Source organism: Gorilla gorilla, chromosome 14 (assembly GCF_029281585.2).
Source record: "Gorilla gorilla gorilla isolate KB3781 chromosome 14, NHGRI_mGorGor1-v2.1_pri, whole genome shotgun sequence".
Classification (NCBI taxonomy): domain Eukaryota; kingdom Metazoa; phylum Chordata; class Mammalia; order Primates; family Hominidae; genus Gorilla; species Gorilla gorilla.
Window position 1 is genome coordinate 64,281,240 of NC_073238.2, and position 16,076 is coordinate 64,297,315.

The 16,076-nt window shown below is 45.1% G+C and overlaps 1 protein-coding gene across 2 annotated transcripts in view; it reads right to left on the reverse strand.

Annotated features, from left to right (window-relative positions):
• The window catches only part of KPNA3 (karyopherin subunit alpha 3), a 93,826-nt gene extending 86,792 nt beyond the window's left edge, over positions 1–7,034 (reverse strand). The window contains exon 1 of one of the 2 annotated variants that reach the window (XM_031001314.3): positions 6,372–7,034. In XM_031001314.3, the coding sequence (XP_030857174.1) occupies positions 6,372–6,440 (69 nt within the window). In that variant the 5' untranslated portion in view covers positions 6,441–7,034. Of the gene's footprint in view, positions 1–5,328; positions 5,820–6,371 lie in introns of those variants that run through there. The other variant, XM_063697389.1, reaches the window with a different exon arrangement.
• Positions 7,035–16,076: the final 9,042 nt, after the last annotated feature.

Below are 16,076 nucleotides of genomic sequence, written 5' to 3' on the forward strand. Positions count from 1 at the left end.
AGAGCCAAGAGGCAGAACATGGGTGCATGGCCAATATGCATACTCCTGGGCTTGATCCGTTCAACTGTTTCTGTACTTTATGTTCAACTGTTGTTATTTAAGAGTGCTAAACATTAATGTGATACTAAAAATCACATATGAACCAATATGAACTTTGCCTTAACATTCTTTTATTCACCATTCAAGTATGAGTGAGTTCATGTTACAGAAATACATTATAGGAGAACAGGCTGTTCAAGGAGGGCTAGGCAACAGTATCAATGCCATGGAGTCAACACCAAAAGAAAATTAATGTCTTAGAATAATACTGAACCTTTCATTCCCAAATGTAGACTTTTTTCAGGTATATCATCTAGTCTCTCTTCTCATTAAGTTTCATGTTTCAAGTTACATCCAAGGTATCTATTCTCACTGAGCTTCTCAACAGAGCCCAAATACTTTAATAGCTATACAAACACAGAATTTGTTGTACATCACAGCAATTTATCCCAAATAGGTGAAGGAAAATTCACCTAGGAAAACACTAGAGAGGAGGAAAAGAATAGGGACTGATAGTACCAAGTATGCTGTAAGTCAGGAAAGGCTCATGGAGAACTTTTAAAGTTTTTTTTTTGTTTTTGGTTTTTAACTAGAATGACATGGTGTGGCAGAATTGTAATCTTGGTGTTCCAGAGATATATGAAGGAGTCTCACTGAAGAGATAGGTTGCCAGAGTGAACCCCAACTCAACAGATAGTCAAAAGAAGGCACACAGAACAGCATATACAAAGGCATGAAGAAGAAACTACTGGTTACTCAAGCATCTCCAGTACTTTATCACAGCTGGCACAAAGGAGATATAAAGAAAAGTGCAAGGTGAGGTAAAAAAGGTAAGGTCTTACAACTATGTGTGGCATGCTAAGGACTTTTATCCTGAAGTCAATGGGAAGGATCATAAACAGGAAAGTAACACAGAAAGATATGAGAAAGATCAATCCACAAGATACACTGGGGAGAGAAGATACTGAACACAGAAGAGCTAGGTACACTATTATACTTGTTCAGGCAACAAAGATAAGGGTCTAAACTAGGGGCAGAGGAAGTAAGGTTGGTAACGGGTACAGACATGAGGGTTCTTCAGATAACTAATACAAAGAAGGGTGAAGGAGGGGAAGAGAAGGGAGTCAAGGATAGAATCTTAAACTTGGACAATCAGATAGTGCCACTTAGCATTGGAGGTTCCAGAGACAGAAGCAAGTCTGGTAGAGCTAACTGAATTTTGCAGGGGAGAAAATATATATTAGCCCTGGTATCAGAAACTAAAGCATAAAGCTTAAGTGTTAAGCCCAAAGATACGGATTATCATTTTTTGGTAAAACCAACCAACTGGCTCCTTGCTGATAAGAAGGAAACTTTGCAAGAGTAAAAAGATAAAAAGGCAAATAAATCTAATAATAAAGTTCATCAAAAATTTGCAAGGTTTTAAAGTATAGAAATAGCAATTTCTGTGATATAGTCAATATTTCTTCAATATTTTCCCCATTCACTAACTTTCAGGCATGGTTTGTACATGTCAAGTCTTAGACTCCCTTCGGTGGAGTACAGCACAGTAAGCAAGAGTTCTAGCTTTAGCATCAAGCTTTGTTTGTTTGTTTTTGAGACAGTTTCACTCTGTCGCCCAGACTTGAGTGCAGTGGCATGATCACAGCTCATTGTAACCTCCGCCTCCCCGGTTCAAGTGATTCTCTCGCCTCAGCCTCCCTTGTAGCTGGGATTACAGGCATGAGCCACCAGGACCGGCTAATTTTTGTATTTTTAGTAGAGACGGGGTTTCACCATGTTGGCCAGGCTGGTCTCGAACTCCTGACCTCGGGTGATCCACCTGCCTCGGCCTCCCAAAGTGCTGGGATTACAGGCGTGAGCCATTGCGCCCAGCCGCTTAGCATAAAGCTTTGATATATTGTAAGTCCAGGCTTTGCCACTTAACACCCGATGGAAGACTTAAGGCCACTTACTTAAGGGTTGTAGGCCTCAAGTTGCCTCAGCAGTAAATGGGGATAATAATAGTACTTACTTGATATAGGACTGTTGTGAAGATTAAATAGATAATCTACATGAAGTACTTAGCACTGATATACTGTAAACAATAAATGTTAAGGTTTTTAAAATAATTATTCATTACTGTTACTAACGAAAATGTCACACCCTTGAGGTATACAGGAGCAAGAAAATGAGAAGTTGACCTGGATTGCAGTTACCTGAGCATTTGTTTTGTAATTATTCATTAAACAGAACATTTCTGTTTTGCACACTTTTCTATAAGTTATCTTTGAAAACAGGAAAAAAGTTTTTAAGAATCAATGCCTTACATGAAAAGGTCTAGTATTAAAATGCACATCCCAGGACCGGGCATGGTGACTCATGCCCCTAATCCCAACACTTTCAGAGGCCAAGGCAGGAGGATAACTTGAGCTAGCAGTTTGAAACCAGCCTGGGCAACATGGCAAAACCCCGTCTCTACAAAAAACACGAAAATTAGCCAGGTGTGGTGGCATGTGCCTGTAGTCCCAGCTACTCAAGAGGCTGAGATGGAAGGACGGCTTGAGCCTGGGAGGAGGCAAAGGTTATAGTGAGCCGAGATTGGGCCACTGCACTCCACCCTTGGCGACAGAGCCAGACCCTGTTTTTTTTTTTTTAAAAAAGCACATTCCAGAACAAATAAAAGGAAATGTTTCCCTTTCAATATGTACTTCCTAGTTTTTGCTACAAAATGCATCCCCTACCCAAGCTCCAAATTTCTATCAGTGATGATAATTACTCCCTCCCTTCCTCCATTTATAAACCTCAGAATAACCTTTACTCCGTTTCTCTTCAGTGATCTTTACAAAGAGAATGTGAAGGAGGAGGAAGAGGGAGGAAGAACAGCATCATCAAATCCTCATTCCAGGTTGTAGCCATTCCCAGTCTCAATTTTTTGGAAAACTCTTCTTTGCAGACCAGACAACAGCACTACTTCTCCAAAATGAATTCTAGGTATTACTGCCCTGTCACCCTTTCCATTGCTCTAATCATGTTACATCTCCTCTTTGCTCCGGAATAAATTCCTTCACATCTCCCTATCAAGAAAAAGCTTCCAAGCAACTCTTTGCCACAAGATATTCTTGCATCAACACAGGCCACCTGGAAGTCTCCTCTCTTTAATATAATCACTCTTCTTTTTTACCTGGATATTTATTCACCAGTTAACATGCCCCTTTTAAGTTTGGTACATACTTCCTATAAGATTCACTAACCTCATTTTTTTTTCCTCTCCAAAGATCTCTTAAAGTCTCTCTCGATTGAATGACAAAGAAATTTTCTTCCTCAACCCTCTCTCTACCCAAATCCCCTGGCATAACTCTATCCTTTTATTTTCTTTAACAAGTATGGATCTTATTCTTGCACCTAACATCTTGTGTATCAGCTGCTTCTATAATTTATAACATGTTTTAGCTTTTGTCTATCCTATATGTGAAAAAATAGGCATCATAGCTTATCAAAGTGCATCTCACTGTTTTGGAACAGCCTGATAACCACAACTACTCAGTTACAGAGCTAAGTTGTACTATGTTTCTAATGGACAAGACTAAGCATGGTTACCTACTCTTAGATATGCCTAAATCCCCCAATAAAGGCCCTTCATCAGATTTGACCCCAGTTTACCCTTTAGTCTCTCTCTCTCCTACATTTCTCTCAGGACTCTTCAATTACTGCTCCCTCTAGTCTGGAATGCCCCTTTCTTCCACCAGCCTTCTCCCGCCCTTTGCCTGGCCACCTTTCTTTCATCCTTCACAATCAGCTCACTCCCATTCATCCATTAGAAATCAACCAGAGTATCTTCCCTTTCTGCTCACCTCCAAGTAGTTTTTTTGGCATGCATTTTCGGAATACTACACTGTAACAATTGTTGTTCGGCATTGTAATTATCACCCCCACTGGACTGTAAACTCCCTGAAGTACAGACTGCATCTTATTCCTTATCCCCAAGACCTAACATTGATAGATACCCAATAGACAATTAGTGAATAAATAATACCCATATCCACTGAGTGACATGCACAGGCTACATAAGCACACTGAGGTTTTTTATCTAAAGTTCCAGCTGGGTGTGACGACTAGCATCTGTAGTTCCAACACTTTGGAAGGCCGAGGCGGGAGAATCACTGGAGCCCAGGAGTTCAAGACAAGCTTGGGCAACAAAGCGAGACCCCGTCTCTAAAAAAGATTTAAAAATTAGCCAGGTGTGGTGGTGTCCGCCTGTAGTCCCAGCTACTTGGGAGGCCATGGTGGGAAGATTCCTTGAGCCTAGAAGTTTGAGCTTGCAGCTGAGCTATGAGTGCCTGAGCACTCCAACCTGGGTAAAGGAGCAAGACTCCGTCTCAAAAAATACTTTACTCATGTAAAGTGGGGATAATGCCACACTTCATACACTTGTTACACAGATTAAATAAGGTATCATGAAGCTCGTAACAGTGTCTGCCACATTAGAACTACCATTTGAATGTCTATTTCATGTTTTAGTTACACTATAGAATCCTGAGAAATGTAATGTGACCAATACCAGGCTGAATGGCTTAGCAACCACGCTCTTTTTCATGCATCTAAAAGTCACGGGTTACATTCTTATCATCAGCAAATATTTGTTGTGTACCTATTATGTGCAGGAGTCCTTACTAAGTATCACTGAGCTACCAGAACACAATAAGAGAGGTAAACAATGAAACAAAAACCTGTACCAATATCCGAGAGAAGAATGTTACTGGTTTTTCTGTACAAACAATGAGTATTTTTCAATAAATTTTTATTTGGAACAGGATAGGCTTCAAGAAAAATTCCTAATGGGAAAAGTTCAAAATTAACACTTGTCATCAAGTGGACCAATAACACGAGGCAGTTCCAAAACTTCTTGTTCCTATTCCCAAGTTTTACTTTCGCTTAGATGTATTTCTTACAAAGGGTATTTAACCATGACCAGGAAAGAATATATGATCTTTATTTGACTCACTTAAATGGGAATTCCACGGATATCTCCCTAGGTTCTTTCCTACTAGTATTTAATTTTGTAGCTGTCAAAAACGGCCTGAGTTTGTCTGTTTCTCTACAAAATAGAACACTGAATGGTATATTTACCCCACAACCTTCCTTAAGACAGGATAAAACACACCTCTTAATCACACTAGCTAATCAAAAATTACAAAACTGCAAATCATGTCGCCTAGTATTAGCAAAGAAGGCTGTGGCCTTAAAACCATTTTCCCCCTAACAAATCCAAAGGTCACGGTCCCAGTGAAGTTTGTGCATTATACTTACTGTTCTCAGTAGCTGCAGAGAGACCTCTAGCGCTGCCTCAATAAGCCGAGTTTGCAAATAGTACCTGCTAATGTCACCTTAATGAGACAATGGCAACATGCTGAGTAGCAACTGAGTGACCGCGATGAATGTTTAGTTTTGCAACCACTTGGAAATTCTACTAGCTTGGAGCAAGAGGTATGTAAGAGGATGTATGAACCTGTGTATCCAATTTATTTTAGTAAAACGTGTCAAAGAAATTATCACCCTATGCACACCCAACTCCAAGAAAGGCTAAGAAAACAAGTCCTATGAGCGGAGGTCGGAGCAACCTCTTTTCCGAAGCCTGAACACAATAGATGGCAAACTATTGTCCACCTTCAGCTCGCTCCAAATGCCAGCAGTTGCAGGAGTATGAGCTGGAACAGCTCGGCACGACTAGTCCAAAGACGAGCACTGGAATATAAGAAAATGGTCCTGGCGCATCCTACCCTCCCCCATCGATCACCCTCAAACAAGTCAGTTACCCGGCTGGTCCCCACCCCCCTCTGCGGGCCGCCACCGCCCGCCTGGGCCCGGCTCGCAGAAGGTAGGAGCCCGGACCGGCAGAGCCGAGGCTCCATGTGAGCCGCGCGGGAGGCGCAGAGGGGGCTGCACCGGGCGGAAGGTTGCACCGGTGGCGGGCGCAAGCAGCGGCCGCCCCCTCGGCTGTGCGGTCGGAGGGCCCGGGCGGCAGCATCCCCGTTCATCCGGGCGGCCCTGGCCCGCGGACCTCGCCTCAGCTCCACATCCCCTCCTCGCCGACACCAGGCCGCGCCCGCGTGACGGGGCCGAAAACGCCGGCATTTCCCGGTCGCCGCGCCGGCAGCTCCGGGGGGTCACTGCAGCCCGGCCCGCGTCTCGCCGCCCGCTCCGCCCAGCCCGGGGCCGCGGTGACGGGAGGCGGCGGCCAACTCCGGCCGACCACAAGCCGGCGAGAACCAGCCCGGCGCCGGCCCCCCGCCCCTCCCCGCGTCGCCGGGCCGGCGCGACCAGGCGGGCCCAGACCGCGGAAGCACACTCACTTCCACATCGCGGCCCTTGTTCTTGAAGCTCTTGATGCGGTGGTTCTCCAAGCTGGGGTTCTCGGCCATGGCTGCGCGCGGCTCCGGCGGCGGCTACTCCTGCGGCTGCGGCGGCGGCGGCGAGTCTTGGCGCGGGAGGGGGAGAGCGGGAGGGGGGAGGGGGAGAGCGGGAGGGGGGAGGGGGAGAGAAGAGCACGTTCTGTGACGCCTCCGAGCGCGAGGTGGCAGTAGCGCCGGGGGAGGCGCGGGCCGACTGCCGGGCCGGGTGGGGCGGGAACGGTGCTGAGAGCGGCGCGCGCCCGCGGAGGCTGGCGACACGTGACCGGGGGCGGTGACCGGCTTGGGCGTTCGCCGGGCTGTACGTGCCCGTTGGTTCTCGGGATGACCCTGCCCTCTTCCCCTACAAGGGCTCTCCACAACCCCTCGGTGCTGCAAGTTTTGTGCCAGAAATGGAGCCGGACCTGGCGGCTTTTACTGCCCCTCAGGCGCGGGGCGGCGGTCGTCAACTACAGTTCCCATCATGCCACGATCCGCCTGGAGTAATTCTCCACGCCTACTGAGAACGAGGAGAATGCCGGGACCCTTCCGCGCGCGGCTCTTTGCGCGCCGCGCTCATATTGCTGGGCACAAAGCTCCGCCCCCCACAAGGCCGCCTCTGGGGGAAGAGCGGGGGAGCGTCCCTGGCACCTTGCGCCCTATCAGGAGGAAGAGGGCGGGCCTTCCTGGGAGCGCACCTCGCTGCCCGTAGCTAGAAGATCAGAAAAGGAACAACGGCGGGTGCTTTGCAGTCTCGCTTTTTTGGGGGTCTTCTCAAATAGCAGCCACCTTCATTCGCTCTTCCCATGCTCTGCTTCAGTTTTATAAATAGCATTTATTTCTACCTGACATGTACATGTGTATGTATGTGATACGAGTGTTTATATGCGGTACCTAGCTGCCCGCGCGGAAATTCAGCTCAATGAGAGCAGGTACTTTGGTTGAATTACTGCTGAATCTCTAGTGTCAAAACAATGCCTACCACGTCGTAGATACGCAATAAATACTTGTTGAACTGGCGCTATAGTGTCGCCCAGTTTCTTCATCATCCTTCCAAGCCCGGTTCTGCAACCTTCACTCTGGCAGTCCTTGTATTTACATGCCCCCAACACTTCTTGTTCTACCACCACACAGAATCTTAGCCTTCAGGCAGCAGCCCAGCCCTGGTCCGCAGACACTCCTGTGTAGCACTCCCACTCCCTCTGGGGGCATCGAAAGAATGAAAGAGGGAAATTTGGATGGATTACACTGATAAAGAGCTGCTTTCGGCCGGGTGTGGTGGCTCACGCCTGTAATCCCAGCACTTTGGGAGGCCGAGGCGGGCAGATCACAAGGTCAAGAGACCGAGACCAGTCTGGCCAACCATGGCCCGCATGGTGAAACCCCTTCTTTACTAAATATACAAAAATTAGCTGGGCGTGGTGGCGCGTGCCTGGAGGCTGAGGCAGGAGAATCGCTTGAACCCGGTAGGCGGAGGTTGCAGCGAGCCGAGATGGCGCCACTGCACTCCAGCCTGGCGACAGAGGGAGACTCTGTCTCAAACAAAACAACAAAAACAACAACAAAAACAAAAAGCTACTTTCTGGAGCGGGTGGGCTTCATTTGCTTGTATGTTAATTTTCAGAATCTATGGTAGACATGAGCAGGTATGTAATGTTGTAGTACTTATAATTGAACTGAGGTCAAAAGTTGGTAGGACTATACCATGAAGAGATCAAAAAGGACAATCTTTAAAGCGAAAGGGCCTTGGCTGGGCGCGGTGGCTCACGCCTGTAATCCCAGCACTTTGGGAGGCCGAGGTGGGTGGATCACAAGGTCAGGAGGTCGAGACCAGCCTGGCCAACATGGTGAAACCCCACCTCTACTAAAAAAATACAAAAATTAGACGGGTATAATGGCACATACCTGTAATCTCAGCTACTTGGGAACCTGAGGCAGGAGAATTGCTTGAACCTGGGAGGCGGAGGTTGCAGTGAGCTGAGATCGTGCCACTGCACTCCAGCCTAGGCGACAGAGTGAGACTCCATCCCCCACAAAAAAAATAAAAAATTCAAACAACCCAACAAAAACATGCAAAGGACACTAATCACAGAAAAAGAATAAATATATGAGGAGATACAGAGAAAAAAAAAAAAAAGCGAAAGGGCCTTAAAGAACCTGAGGCCCAGAAGTCAGGAATTCAGAAGCCTTTGGTGGCCAAGCTATGTCCAGGGGCATTCGTCTTGTGAGTGGTGGGGTGTGGCCTATTGATAAACACAGGCTTCAGATCCTCTGGTCATACTGGACTGTGGCCCAGTGGTGCCAGAAGATTCCACTTTTCAAGGAAAACCAAAAAGGTAGATTCTTTTTCTCTTTATTTTTAAATGTTAATTCACATTTTGTTAATGGACTTAAGCATTTCAGTCTCTTCAGAATATCAGGTCCTCAGTTTTCAACACCTGATCTTAGTCTAACCACTCATTTGAAGGGAAACACACACACACACACACACACACACACACACACACACCAGCTGTGAATTTAGAAGGAATACATTAGGCAGGGCACAGTGGCTCATGCCTGTAATCCCAACACTTTGGGAGGCTGAGGTGGGAGGATCACCTGAGGTCAGGAGTTTGAGACCAGTCTGGCCAACCATGGCCCACATAGTGAAACCCTTTCTCTACAAAAATACAAAAATTAGCCGGGCATGGTGGCGCATGCCTGTAGTCACAGGTGCTCAGGAAGCTGAGGCAGGAGAATCGCTTGAACCTGGGAGGCGGAAGTTGCAGTGAGTTGAGATCGCGCCACTGCACTCCAGCCTGGGTAACAGAATGAGACTGTCTCAAAAAAAAGAAAAAAGAAAGAATACATTAGCTCAACTCTGGGTTTTAAGGAAACAACTTGTGTGTTTGCCATTCTCCTTGGCTAAATGGAAGAGAAATTTTCAGACTGTTGCTCAGTCTCTATTATAATTTAGTAGGTATTCCCTTTTCAGGTTACCTTATGCCACCTTTCTTCACACCCAGTCCAAAGCAGCGCTGCCCTTTTGCCTGGATCTAGTTTAGTCATTTTTATTCTTTGCCAGTACCCCTGGTAACTTCAGCATTCACAAATGTGGCACCCTGACACCACAGTCTTTCTACATCCTTAACTTCACCAAGTTTTTTACCACTCAAGTGGTAAAAAGTGCAAGCCTGCACCAGACCTTGGAGACCTTAATCTCTGGGAAATGACCACCTCCAGGGACTCAAATTTGGTGCTTCTCATTGTTAGAAACTATCTCCTTTTTTTTTGCTTCACTCTAATCATCACCCTTGGCCTGAAACTTCTCTGGACAGCTCTTCTTTTAAATGGATTTATTTTCCACACATATTGTGAGTGTCTACCATATACCAAGCATTGTATTCATCGGGCACATGTATGAAGGACTAGGGGGTCTCGGGGGAGACAGGAAGGAAGGGCCCTCAGCCCAGGGGTCAATCAAATCCTCTGACTCACTCTCCACCTTCCCAAGGCATGGGGAGTCATGCCAGCAGTCAGTCAGGTAGCAGTATGCCGTAGGCAACACAAGCATAACAGATGGGAAAAGGACTTCATGATTTGCCTCCTAAGTCAGCTTCTTTCTGCAAACTCACCCCTCTGTTACTGGCATAACCATTCTTCCAGGGACACCTCTCCAAGCTAAGAGCCGTCTTTACTTCTTGTCTCTCTCCCTCAACTCCCTCACCTAGTCACCATGTTAATTCACCACTCAGTGTTTCTGGCATCTCTCTCTTCTTCCCATGCCACCCACGAGACTACCTTAACACCTCCTAAGCAGTCCACCTGCCTCCCCAATCCCTCCACAGCAATCTGACTCACTTCTCCAGATCTTCCTGACTTCATCTCTGCTCCCAAACAGCATACCCTTCTCCTCTGCCATTGTCTGTCAAATCATTTCTAAACTCAGTCTAGGGCCAGGCTCCGTGGCTCACGCCTGTAATCTCAGCACTTTAGGAGGCTGAGGCGGGTGGATCACCTGAGGTCAAGAGTTCAAGACCAGGCCAGGCGCAGTGGCTCATGCCTGTAATCCCAGCGCTTTGGGAGGCCGAGGCAGGTGGATCACGAGGTCAGGAGATCGAGACCATCCTGGCTAACATGGTGAAACCCCGTCTCTACTAAAAATACAAAAAAATTAGCCAGGCATGGTGGCGGGTGCCTGTAGTCCCAGCTACTCGGGAGGCTGAGGCAGGAGAATGGCCTGAACCCAGGAGGCAGAGCTTGCAGTGAGCCGAGATCGCGCCACTGCACTCCAGCCTGGGCAACTGAGCAAGACTCCATCAAAAAAAAAAGGAGTTCAAGACCAGCCTGACCAACATGGTGAAACCCCGTCTCTACTAAAAAAAATACAAAAAGTTAGCCAGGCACGGTGGCACACGCCTGTAATCCCAGCTACTTGGAAGGCTGAGGCAGGAGAATCGCTTGAACCTGGAAGAGGGAGGTTACAGTGAGCCGAGATCGCACCACTGCACTCCAGCCTGGGCAACAAGAGCGAAACTCCACCTCAAAAAATATACGTATTAAAATAAATAAACTTGTCTAGTGGTTAAGATCATATGTGATGCAGACACAGTGCAAGATACTTTTTCTTATTTTTGGTTCCCCTGCACATTGCTCATGCTTCAGCTAACATGTTCTGCTCACCTTTTTCCAAGTATATCTTAACCTTTCCAGTTTTTACATCTTTGCCATTTGACTTGCTCAGATGGCCCTGCCTCTGTCTCTGCCTGTCAACATCGCTTCCTCTTTGAATACTCATCCCACATGGTCACCTTCTCTATGAAGCTTTCCCAGCGTGGTACTGTGGAAGGATCTTCAGAACCTGAAAATTCAGGTCCCAGGGCTGATCCTATCAGATCAAGCCCAGGTAAGTCAATTATCTGCCCTCAATCCTCTTTTCACCTACAAGTAAGGATCCGGAATCACTGGGGTTTTGTGAGAATCAAATTCTAAAATGCATGTGGAAGTGCTTTGAAATTGCTCTATTAATATTAGTTGTTACTATCTTCCTAGCCAGGAGTAATATGTTTCCCTCTGAACCTCAGAAGAACTTTACTTATGGTTTTGTATTGCTGCAATTTGTGTAGTCTTATCTCTCTCTTACCTATTGCTATGGTGTAAACATCTATGTCCCTCCAAAATTCATATGTTGGAAGCCGATACCCAATGTGCTAGTATTAACACGTGGAGTCTTTTGGGAAGTAATGAAGTTTTCATAGCTCTGCCCTCATGAATGGATTAGTGCTCTTATAAAAGAGGCTGCAGCCAGTGTGTACCTGTGGTCCCAGCTACTTGGGAGACTGAAGTAGGAGGATCATTTGAGGCCAGGAGTTCAAGGCTATAGTGGGCTATGATCACACTTGTGACCAGCCACTGCACTCCAGTCTGGGCAACATAGCAGGACCCCATCTCCAAAAAAAAAAAAAAATGTTGAAGGGAGCGCCGTAGTGCCTGTTGCCCTTCTGTCTCTTCCACCATGTGAGGACACAGTGTTCATCCCTCCTGCTATGTGAGGACACAGCAACAAGCAGAGAGCAGCCTTCACCAAACACAGAATCTGCTGGGACCTTGGTCTTGGACTCCAGAACTGTGAGAAATAAGTTTCTCTTGGCCGGGCGGGGTGGCTCACACCTGTAATCCCAGCACTTTGGGAAGCTGAGGTGGGCGGATCACAAGGTCAGGAGATCGAGACCATCCTGGCTAACATGGTGAAACCCCATCTCTACTAAAAATACAAAAAATTAGCCGGGTGCGGTGGCGGGCGCCTATAGTCCCAGCTACTCGGGAGGCTGAGGCAGGAGAATGGCGTGAACCCGGGAGGCGGAGCTTGCAGTGAGCCGAGATCGCACCGCTGCACTCCAGCCTGGGTGAGAGAGAGAGAGACTCATCTCAAAAAAAAAAAAAGAAAAGAAATAAGTTTCTGTTGTTTATAAATTATCAGGTCTCAGGTGTTTTGTTCTATCAGCATGTTCTATCATGCATGTTTGCTGAATGAACAAATGAATTAATGAGTGAATGAATAAACTCCTTTCTTCCCTCATGATCACCTTTTGGCTAATTCACCACACTTTAAGCACACCTGAAGCAAAGAGCAAATACTGAAAATTGAAGAAAATGACATCCAAATGCATCAACCCAGCTACCTAGCAGTGCTCTTAACTCAGTGGTAAAGAAATGTAAAATAATAAGTGTTTTCATTTACTGAATTCCTGCCAGGAATTTATATACATCATCTCTAATCCCTGTGAAAGCCCTGCATGGTTGAAATTATCATCTCCATCTCTCTCTGGGGCAGGCGGAGCTTGGAGCTCTGGTTCCAAGGCATGGTGAGGGTCTGTGGTGTTGGCAGGAACAACGGAAGCAAAAAGACACAGAAAGACAAGTGGTTTCTCTTGTGGCCAATGTCTAGAATAGCAGTAATGAAGACCTCCACTCTCCCCAAAGAACAAATACAGTCCTTAGACTCTAGGAAAGTAAGGTCTCCTCTCCAAGGGGTGTCCCCTGTGCGGGGAGCATCAGTCATGGAAATGGGTGTGCCTAGCAGGGCAACCATCTCGTGATCCATGATAGTCAGTAGCAGCAGACAGCATTGTAGCAGTAAGGTGAAAAGTCAGAGAGGAAGAACCAGATAAATCCCCAGAAATAATTGGGGACACCTCAAGCAAGGCTAGTGTCTGGCCAGTAAGCACTGATACATAATTATGTGGATAACACAAATAAGATAACCTCAATGCATAATAATGGGCTAATGGGCCTGGGACACACACATTGTCCCCCAATATCATTTTCAAATAATTAGACTACAATAAAATAAACAATGTTAAAATTGTAGTGGGCATAATTTAGAATATACTTACCGTCTCAAGGTCATGATTCTGCATGATTTTACACATATGTGAAATCTACATGATTTTACACATATGTGAAATCTACATGATTTTACACATATGTGAAATCTACATGATTTTACACATATGTGAAATCTACATGATTTTACACATATGTGAAATCTACATGATTTTACACATATGTGAAATCTACATGATTTTACACATATGTGAAATCTACATGATTTTACACATATGTGAAATCTACATGATTTTACACATATGTGAAATCTACATGATTTTACACATATGTGAAATCTACATGATTTTACACATATGTGAAATCTACATGATTTTACACATATGTGAAATCTACATGATTTTACACATATGTGAAATCTACATGATTTTACACATATGTGAAATCTACATGATTTTACACATATGTGAAATCTACATGATTTTACACATATGTGAAATCTACATGATTTTACACATATGTGAAATCTACATGATTTTACACATATGTGAAATCTACATGATTTTACACATATGTGAAATCTACATGATTTTACACATATGTAAAAATATAATTTTATACTACTAGATATTATAGGACACATATATAAATATAATTTTAAAATACTAGATATTATAGTACATATATGTAAAAATATAATTTTACAATACTAGATATAGAACCAAATGGTACCTTAGAGATGAACACAGTCCTGGAAGTTTAGTAACTTGCTGGTTCTTTAAATAACAAGCAGTGTGTCCTTGAACAGGTTATTTCATATAAGTAGCAAGTTGCTCACTTGTGAAATGAGCACGTTGGACTGGGTGATCTCAAAGCCTCCTCTCACAGGCATAATGCTTTGAACCTGTGAGCCCACCACTCCAGTCCAGCAGCATCTCTTCTCCTGTCTCTCCCTATTTTATAGATGAGAAATACAAAGACAGTAAATGATCATAATTGTCAAACGGACCAAAAGTTGAGTGTTCTGATTTTTTTCCACTCATGTCCAGTCCTTCATGGGCCTTCTGATTTTCCAGAAGCTGCCACTGTGCTCAACCCACCAGGTCTTCCCTGTCTCAAATGCATTAGGCCACCAAATCACCCTCAAACCAAAGTTTTCGCTCTCAAAATAGTTGAGATAGGCTGGGTGCAGTGGCTCGTGCCTGTAATCCCAGAGACTTAGGAGGCTAAGGCAAGAGGATCGCTTGAGCCCAGGAGTTTGAGGCTGCAGTGAACTGTGAATGCACCACTGCACTCCAGCCTGGGCGACAGAATGAGATCCCATAGCTGAAAAAAAAATTAAATTAAAAGTTATTAAGATAAATCATTATCTCAGATAAGAAATAATTCATTCACGTTAAGGTATGAATGACCTTATTAAACCATGTGAACTCCAGCAGATGGAATGTCTGATATATCTAACCTATTATTAACATCCACCCTCCCCTCCCCACACAAGAAAACAAAAAGCAACCCTTTGGCATCCAATTTCAGCTGATCCCTGCTGGAAGTTATTTTGATAATACTAGGCCTACTGGGAAGTGACCTCTTTGAACGAATACCAGATTTGTTATCTGTTTCTGCATCATCTTCTCCAGTAAACATGAGTACCTGGAGGAAAGCATTTATGTCTTACTCATTTTTGGGTTCCCTGTGTCTAATATGGTACATAGCACATGATGGGGCCTCAACAAATGCTAGGTGGATTAATAAATAAACTCAAGTAGAAAAAAAAATTAATCTTACCCATTGGAGGGGAATCCATAAAATGTTTGGTATAATAAAAATGAGGAGCAGCCGGGCGCGGTGGCTCATGCCTGCAATCCCAGCCCTGTGGGAGGCTGAGGCGGGTAGTTCACGAGGTCAAGAGATCAAGACCATCCTGGCCAACATGGTGAAACCCCGTCTCTACTAAAAATACAAAAATTAGTTGTGGTGGCGCATGCTACTCAGGAGGCTGAGGCAGGAGAATCGCTTGAACCCAGGAGGCGGAGGTTGCAGTGAGCCAAGATCGTGCAACTGCACTCCAGCCTGGCGACGGAGTGATACTCTGTCAAAAAAAAAAAAAAAAAAAGAAAAAGAAAGGAGGAGCACATTTCTTTTTTGCATAAAAAAGTCATAGTCTGGTGAAGATGGGGATTATGGTTATAAAATAATAATAGGCTGTGGTGGCTCACGCCTGTAATTCCAGCACTTTGGGAGGCTGAGGCAGGCGGATCACTTGAGGCCAGCAGTTCGAAAAAATTAGCCGGGCATGGTGGTGGGTGCCTGTAATCCCCGCTACTCGGGAGGCTGAGGCTAGAGAATCTCTTGAACCCAGGAGGCGGACGTTACGGTGAGCTGGGATCATGCCATTGCACTCCAGCCTAGGTGACAGAGGGAGACTCCGTCTCAAAATAAATAAATAAGTAAATAAAGACATAAATAAAAATAAAAAATAATCAGGGGGTGGCAGGGAGCGGGGGAGAGCATTAGGGAAAAGAGCTAATGGATGCAGGGCTTAATACCTAGGTGATGGGTTGATAGGAGCAGCAAACCACTGTGGCACATGTTTACCTATGTAACAAACCTGTACATCCTCCACGTGAACCCTGGAACTGAAAAAAATAAAATAAACTAATGATTTTTAAAAATCACCAACATGTAGAGACGTAAATAGGAAAAAAAAAAGATCAATGACAACTACTGAGTGTGCACCATGTGCCAGGAACCACGTTAAGCCTTTTCTGGGATTACTTCCTTTAATTCTCACAACAGTATTATCAGGTAGAAACTATTTTTACTCCTATTTTATAGAGGAAG